The 7,999-nt window shown below is 42.0% G+C and overlaps 2 protein-coding genes across 3 annotated transcripts; both read left to right on the forward strand.

The window, feature by feature from the left end:
• The first annotated feature begins 82 nt into the window (after window positions 1–82).
• Window positions 83–3,045, forward strand: LOC147261830 (protein THEM6-like). The gene is made up of 3 exons (XM_086204075.1): window positions 83–198; window positions 838–1,342; window positions 1,764–3,045. Exons 1-3 carry the CDS (start codon window positions 83–85, stop codon window positions 1,869–1,871), a joined length of 729 nt encoding a protein of 242 aa, XP_086060201.1. The 3' UTR covers window positions 1,872–3,045.
• Window positions 3,046–3,669: 624 nt separating this feature from the next.
• On the forward strand, window positions 3,670–7,901 carry ftr67 (finTRIM family, member 67). 2 transcript variants are annotated; one of them, XM_086204067.1, is made up of 7 exons: window positions 3,670–4,369; window positions 5,530–5,625; window positions 5,765–5,998; window positions 6,085–6,238; window positions 6,319–6,417; window positions 7,012–7,152; window positions 7,341–7,901. In XM_086204067.1, the coding sequence occupies exons 1-7, from the start codon at window positions 3,773–3,775 to the stop codon at window positions 7,406–7,408; spliced, it is 1,389 nt and encodes a 462-aa protein (XP_086060193.1). In that variant the 5' UTR covers window positions 3,670–3,772; the 3' UTR covers window positions 7,409–7,901. The 2 variants fall into 2 exon arrangements, with proteins under 2 accessions (XP_086060193.1, XP_086060195.1); XM_086204069.1 differs by having other exon boundaries at window positions 7,054–7,152.
• Window positions 7,902–7,999: the final 98 nt, after the last annotated feature.

A 7,999-nucleotide genomic window follows, 5' to 3' on the forward strand; every position in this document is an offset into this window, starting at 1 on the left:
CTTAATAACAATAATAAGCGTTTATCTTTAGTCTATTATGATGTTATCAGAGTATGAATAATGTAGCCACGCCTACGAGGCGATGAATGACGTCACATGCCGTAACAGTCCCGGAAATAATGCGAGGCGCTCATTCATTCTGCCGGTTTCCTCCAAGTTGAACCGTGTCCAATGTCAGCGCTCTCCTCTGAACACGCAGTAAGTCACGTCCATAAAGTGATATTTCTAACATTTGCATAATCATATGTTAAATTAGCACCTTCAGAATGAGCGGAAGTAGCCGTATGCTACGTGCCATCGGCCGCAGTCCGCTGTGTGTCTGTACCAAGTGCGTTAACGACTGGAAGCTAGCAGCTAAGCTAACAGATTTGCCTGGCACAGCAGGTTGTGCTCTGTACATTTAAAGAGACCGGCGTTAGCTTGCTGTACCTGTCAAGGTTGAAGTGGATGCTCGTTCTACCTCAGGTTTAGTTGTAAATAGATCCAAGCGCTGAAATAACCCTGCCGTATGTTTCTTTGCTCTTAGCATTGCGATGTTATTTGTTGGCTAACGGCGCATATGGTCGGATGCTGTGTCTGGTCACCCGTGTGTCTCATTGATTGGTCGCGTTCAACCCTAGTCTGTAAATACAGATGTTAATGACTTTTATTAAACCAGTGGACCAAATATCCTGTTTATTCTGAGCAGCAGCTCTGCCACACTGATTGAATTTAGACATTAACTGTTTTTGTGGGGCGCATTCAAATGATTAACACATTTAAAGTTATTTCCTGTCATAATCTCACATTGCTGTGTGCATGTGTTACAGTTGTCTTAATAACAATATTTGGTTCCAGAGAGATGTTGCTGTTGGTGCTGGGAGCCCTCCTCCTGCTCTTCTGCAGTCTGGATGTCTGGTATTTTCTTCGTGGGGTCCAGGTGTTTGTCCAGGCTTGGTTCCAGCCCAGAATATGGGATATTCTTGCTGAGCAAAGCATCGACGGCATGGTCCTCCCCCATGATTTAGACTACATGGGGCATATGAACAACTCTCGATACTTAAGAGAGTGTGACTTTGCACGCTTCCATCATTACATGCGAAACGGGTTGTTTATGGCATCCCGCAAGTTGGGGGCCAAAATGGTCGTAGGGGCCTCCACCATTCGCTATCGACGCTCCTTAGCATTCCGTGAGGCTTTTGAGATCCGGACCAAAGTGGTGGGATGGGATGAGAAGGCGTTTTACTTGGAGCAGCGCTTCGTGTCCAAGAAAGATGGTTTTGTCTCTGCAGTCATGCTCTGCAGGCAGAATGTGGTGCGCAGCAGCCCGGAGACCATTATTGAGTTTGTCTGCAAGAGGAAGGTGAGTAATAGACTGCACATACACACAATCCCAGAAACATGGCAGTTAACTAAGGTTGTTTGGATTTAGTTATAAGGATTTCTGTTTCTTTAATACTGCGTCAAGAATAGAGAAATGAGGATCAGCATGCAAACAGTGTCCTTACCTGGACTCTCATAGGAGATGTCAGGATATGGAAGGTTCTTCACTACTTAGTGTCATCTATCATATTGAGAGATTGTTAAATCATCCATCACATAAACAGTAGCGGAAAAAAAACACCTTCGTGAGCTCAAGGCACCAAGTTGCAAGTACTTCAGAGGCAAAATATTCTTTAAGGCTGAAATATCATTATGAGGCTGCGCATTTTTGCTCAATATACCATCTTGAATGGGTAATCACTTGTAGTTGCTGATGCTAATTTTGTGCTTTTTATATTCAGATTGAGTGCCCCGAGTTTCCCGAGGACCTGAAACACTGGATCAGCTTCATATCAGCCAGCAGCCAAGCCCTGAGAGCAGAGAGCGGACTAGAAGGGAAGAACAAGTGAAGCCACATCATAACAGCACGAGCGTAGTCCCACATATCATTTACACCACATGCACATATACAGCATACAGAACACATACATGCACAAACACTGTAGAGGGTTTTCAGTTGACTTTAAAGATGCAACTATTTTTTTTTTTTTTTGGCTAACTCCAACTGCTGTGTTTGTTGAAGGATGTGAAAAGTAATTGGGTGGGGGGGGTGACTATAAATACTTGAATACTTATATTACTCCATGTTTTATGCATTTATGCACTGAAGTCAATATTGTTTTGCAGAAGAAAGTGACAACAGAACCTAGCTTTACCCTTGCAGCTTATTAAGTAGTTGACTGTGAAAAGATCGCCTTTAGACATCTTTGTTATCATTTAGCTAAACCCTAACTTCAGATTAGCATGTAGCGCAAAGAAAAAAAAGAAAAACATAATCTTCCAGTGACATCAGTGCATGTTTTGAAACAAACAGAATTTTTTTGTGCCTGTTTCTCTCAATTAGCTGTAGTTTACAGTTACAATTCCATCTACAAACTTACCTTTTTACAAAATCTTGGGAGTGATGAAATACTTGAACATTGTGAACACATACTGACCACTTTTTGAATTCTCATCAGCATTTTGCACAAGGTAGGTCTCAGACAGGATTTCTGTTAACAATCATCGGAAAAGGGATTATTTAATTTTGAAGAATCCGTTTTTATCAGCAACGTCACAGTGTCGGTTGTAGTCATGCATTAGGGCGGGTTCATAAAGGTTGGGCTGCTTCATCGGATGTGCTTGTCATTGTAGGAGAAAGTGCTATGTAGAAGCAAGCACATTGAGGCGAATGCTGACATGAGGTTGCTGGCAACTGATAAAAACTGAATGTTAGGATTAGGCTTGTTTTTAAAACAGGCTTTTAAACCTGGAACCTTCCCTTTAATGCATACAAGCTTTAGGTTGTGACCAAAGTAATGTATTATTTTGTACGGAGAGAGAGAGAGAGAGAGAATATCTTTTTTTTCAAAGATGTATGTTTCAATATGTATGTTAGCCATGCACTGTCCTGTTTGATTTAAATTTGAAGATATGCATTGTCCTTCTATTTTCCACTGGTATTATTTATGACATCGACCATTCTGAATTGTGTGTTAACTATTCAAAGGCATTTTAAATTAAAAAAAGCACTTTAAACCTTGACTAACCTCAGTGACTGGGCTTCACTTGCATGTAATAAATTAATCTGAACTACTTCTGTTCTGTAGTTCTACACTGAATTTAGTAGACTGATAAGCAGATTACTGTTGACAAATGCAACTTATTAAATTAGAAAGAAACCACTTAGGAAAACCAAAAACAAAAGGTTAAGTAAAATCAGAATACTCCAGAACAGAGGATTAAATATAATTGAGATACTTTTGTCAACAAGGTACCATTTAAAGGCAGTTTTCTGCTGAGATGTGTTTGTACAAATACGCGTTTGCCAGAAGCTATTTGGTAAGTCAATACCGGGTCACTTTTCTTGTTCTTCAAGAAGACTGAGGCCAGTTGGTCAGCGGCTTTTACCAGAAGCAACAGTGAGACTTCCTGCTTTGACCTTTCAAAATAAAGCCACTTATCGACAACTTGTATGAAAAGCACAAATTAATTATAAATATGAATCACGTTAGACGAATGTGTTTTCCAAGTTGAAATACAACTTTCACCAGTTGTATGCCCTCTTAGTAGATTGGAGTGATTAGTTTAGTGCGACAATTTATTATTTTTTTGAAACTATATTATTGTGAAACTTCGTTAAGATGATTTAAATGCCTCGACCACTTCCTCCCCGCGGGTACGCCCCTTCACTTCCGGTAAACAAGTCTGCTGTTTTGTCTGGTAGATTCTTGAAATTACTTAGATTTCCACGTCGTCAGCGGTTGGGACCATGGCCCAGGCCGGGGTGGTTCTGGACAAGGACCAGTTTAACTGCACCATATGTCTGGACATACTGAAGGACCCGGTCACCATCCCGTGCGGCCACAGCTACTGCTCGGGCTGCATTCGGAACTACTGGGTCCAGGACGATTTCCTCGGGGTCTTCAGCTGCCCCCAGTGCAGGCAGACCTTCAACCCGAAGCCGGTGCTCGCCAGGAACATCGTGTTGGCCGACGTGGTGGAGAAATTCAAACAAACGGGACTCGTAGAAACCACGCCACCCCAAAAACAAAACCTCGCGGAGGCCGACGACGTAGAGTGCGACTTCTGCACAGGCAGGAAAAACAAAGCTGCCAGCTCCTGTCTGGTGTGTCTGGCCTCCTATTGCGAGGTCCACGTCCAGCCCCACCACGAATCTGCTGTCTTTAAGAAGCACAAGCTGGTGCCCGCCACCAAAAGACTGCAAGAGACGATTTGCCCCCGACACGACAAGCTGCTGGAAGTGTACTGCCGCACCGACAAGCAATGCATCTGCTACCTGTGTCTGGCGGACGAACACAAAGAGCACGACGTCGTGCTGGCGGAGGCAGAAAAACACCAGCGGCAGGTAACCGTTCCAACACGTCCGAAACCACAGCACTCACGGTTGTGACGTCAACGAGAGTTCAAGCCATTGGCGACTTGACCATTAATCATTTCTTCTTACTGTCGATTATCAACAGCTTTTTTGTTTGTTTTTCCTGACTAAAATCTGTCACATTTGCTTAAGCATTTTTTTCCATTCAGTGCAGTGAAAGCGTTATTTTATAAACGTTTCTTCTTAGCATTACATGTAAATGTTTAACAGTTATTTTTTTTCATTTTACATTTATTACGCCGAAAATGTGTGGTTTTATTCTTCACCAATCCGTTAAGAATGGAAAAAATCCCCTTTTAGGTAACACAATCAATATTCACTATCAAGTGTATTACAGTTATGATACACTGGGACTCTTCTCTAGTTTTAACTTGACATTCCAAACAATCATGTCAAATCTGACAATTTCCTTTTTGCTTTTATTTAGATGGCAAAATCATGCTTCACAAGTTTTCATACTAAAAAAAATCTATAATCTTTGAGAAGATATGATGGCTTGATATATTATTATGATTTTCATAATACTCAGCCCGAAGTTAAGTCTATTCTCTCTTTTCTTTACTTGATAACTGATTACTTGTCGAAGCTAAAGGCAGTTTGTTCCAGTGAGAGGATGAGATGAGGAGTTCCTTGACGGAGCAGGAATAGAGAGGGTTTTTGTTTAGTGGGAACCAGCCACAACACTGAGGTGTCCCAGAAAAGAAAATCAGAGCCAGAAAGGACTTTAAAAGTTCAGACACAGCTTGTGATTTAATGGGTTTTCTTCGTTTTCATGACCATTTACATTGTAGTTTCTAACTGAAGGCATCAAAAATATGAATGAACGCAAATGGAATCGTGTAGTTCACAAAAAGTGTGAAATAACTCAAAACATGTTTTACATTTTAGATTCTATATAGGTGTGTGTGTGTATATATATATATATATATATATATATATATATATATATATATATATATATATACATATACACATATACACATATATATATATATATATATACATATACACATATACACATATATATATATATATATATACATATACACACACACACACACACACACATATACACGTGTGTGACCTCTGGTGCAGTGTGGTGTAACATGCTGACCTCCATGTGTCATCAGATGCAGCTCGGTGAGATGAAGCAGAACTCTCAGCTGAGAATCCAGCAGAGAGAGAAGGAGGCTCAGGAGCTGAGGCAAGCCATTTTCTCTCTGACTGTAAGTGACAAACTCTTTAGCCTGATGCTGTTCATTGTTACACACACACACACACACACACACACACACACACACACACACACACGCACACACCCGTCAGTTTCAGAAGAGGCCTGTTCTGATTTCTGTCTCCCTCCAGCGCTCTGCTCGGGCATCAGCTGAAGAGAGCGACGCCGTCTTTACCGAAGTCATTCGCTCCATCGAGCTGAAACGTTTTGAGGTGAGAGAGCTGATCAAAGCCCAGGAGAAGATGGCCGTCACCCAGGCCGAGCAGCTGCTGGAGAAGATCCAGAAGGAGATTACGGAGCAGAAGAAGTTTGAGGCTGATCTGGACCACCTTATTCACACCGAGGACCACGTTCACTTCCTGCAGGTAAAGCAGCCCAGGTGGATCAGATGGAATTGTTAGAGTTGCGTTCAGGAACTCACCTCCTCCTCCTCACTCGTGTGTCACTGCAGAGTTGTCAGTCGCTCCATGCTCCACCTGTGCTGTCAGCTCCAGTAGCCATTGAACCCAACCTGACCTTTGGCTCCGTGATGACTGCTGTGTCAGACTTTAAAGGGCTGTTGCAGGAAGTCTGTCAGGGAGGATTTGTCAGCATCTATGAGAAAGGTAAGAGACAAAAACCTCACACGCTTTTGTTGAATCGCACCTGTTGACCTGATCGATTTATTCCCCTCTGTCACTGGTAGTGAGGGACGTCGTGATTTTAGTTCCACCCCATCCTGCTGTCCAGATAGGTTTGACGCAGCAGGGCGAAGCCGAGTCAACTGGACAAATGGAAGCAACAGGTGAGTCCAGAAATGTGCTTCACATGTTTAGATGAGTCAGATGCTAGGAAAAACATTTCATGGATAAAATTTGCGATGTATTTCCTTCAACCAAATTTAGTGAAGTCCGAATAAAGTACAGAGTCCTGGAAAGGCCATAGAGAGGAAAACATATGTTGTGGATGCTAAATGTAACTTGTTCACTCGATTTAATCATTTTGAGGCCACAAGATATAATTGGATCTCCAAAGTTGACTTAATTTTGCGTGACACCATATAAATTGTTATTTCAATATAAGCAATTTTTGGTCAAAAGATACAGCTTGTTCTCTCCATTTGATTATTTTGAGGCCACGAGAAATCAGTTCCCACGTTTCAGTTGTTGTGAGGAAAGTTTTCACAAACAAATTAAATCGTGGGAACAAATAACAGTCCGTGACAGTGGGTTAGTTAAACCGAGGGAACAAGTTATCCCTCGTTCTCTCAGTTCACTGTTTCTCTACGTCCTCTCCAGGGTTCTCCAGTAATCAAGTTTGAAGTTCCGTGTGATATTTCTTACCGTGCTGGAGTTGCTGAGTCAGCACTAGTGTAACAGCGACCATGTTCCCGCTGCAGGTGCTGACAGTGACCTGGTCTTTGCTCTCTGTCTGTCTGCAGCGATCCCTTCAGCCGGCCTGGACCAAAGCCCCGTGAACCCTCTCAACCCTTTCCTCACTCCAGGACCGGCTGTGCCCACGTTTTCCTTCTCACCATTCGGTAGATAGAGACTTCATCAAATATACTCTTGTAGTCCCCCAGGAGTGAAGTTTCTTTCTGCTTTGACAGTGGAGATTCTTCCGCTATGTCTCCCACAATATAGAAACTTACAGTGGAGCTCTTCTTCAATATGTTGTGTCCATCTTAACAACTGCAGCCTGTGAGGTAACTCCTTATTCCTGTTCCAGGATCTAAACTGTCCACGGGGTCCAGGCAGAGGCACCTTCAGCGTCGCGCCCACCCCAGGAGGAAATGAGACTTTTGGACTTGAAAATCAGCACATGCAGAAACACAAGCTGAATGTCATCATGAGTCGAATCTTTACTCTGGCCCTCATGGGTTGTACATTTCTTAATTTATCTTTTGGCATTAATTTAATTGGTTTTACAATCAGCGCCGGTTGCTTGGAGATGAGGACGGCAGGTACTTTTGAGTTTACAGCGCCACGATAAGGGACTCACCCATCTTCACCCCAGTACTAACGACTGAATTGCCTTGAAGCTCAATAGTGGTTTGGTTTTTATGAAAATATGCTTTTACAATTGTTTCCCATTTTTAAAAAAGACAAAACTTTGTAAAGACCCATTTTGCTTTGCAGGCACGTGTAATATATCCAGATTGGTGACATTGAAAAAACCTAACAGTAGCAGACAAACTCATCAGACACGGTGCTTATGTGAATGAGAGCTACAGTTTACATTTGGCTGTAACACAATCGTAATTATCAATAAAATGAGTGATACTTGTATTGGTATAAAAACAAACAATATTGACATTTTGTACAGACTGAAATATCTGTTCTTTTTTTTAAATTTCAGAATATTTTTAAAAGCCCAGAACTGAACCG

This window comes from Aulostomus chinensis, chromosome 5 (assembly GCF_037954235.1).
Source record: "Aulostomus chinensis isolate RoL2024-O1b breed Wild chromosome 5, RoL_Achi_v1.0, whole genome shotgun sequence".
In the NCBI taxonomy this organism is placed as follows: domain Eukaryota; kingdom Metazoa; phylum Chordata; class Actinopteri; order Syngnathiformes; family Aulostomidae; genus Aulostomus; species Aulostomus chinensis.

Bases quoted from the DNA above. Each gene is read 5' to 3' on its own strand.
- LOC147261830 (XM_086204075.1), top strand. From the start codon at position 83: ATGAATGACGTCACATGCCGTAACAGTCCCGGAAATAATGCGAGGCGC. The intron at 199-837 runs GTAAGTCACGTC...ATTTGGTTCCAG, and splicing joins CGCTCTCCTCTGAACACGCA to AGAGATGTTGCTGTTGGTGC. The intron at 1,343-1,763 runs GTGAGTAATAGA...TTTTATATTCAG, and splicing joins AGTTTGTCTGCAAGAGGAAG to ATTGAGTGCCCCGAGTTTCC.
- ftr67 (XM_086204067.1), top strand. From the start codon at position 3,773: ATGGCCCAGGCCGGGGTGGTTCTGGACAAGGACCAGTTTAACTGCACC. The intron at 5,999-6,084 runs GTAAAGCAGCCC...GTGTCACTGCAG, and splicing joins ACCACGTTCACTTCCTGCAG to AGTTGTCAGTCGCTCCATGC. The intron at 6,239-6,318 runs GTAAGAGACAAA...TGTCACTGGTAG, and splicing joins TGTCAGCATCTATGAGAAAG to TGAGGGACGTCGTGATTTTA.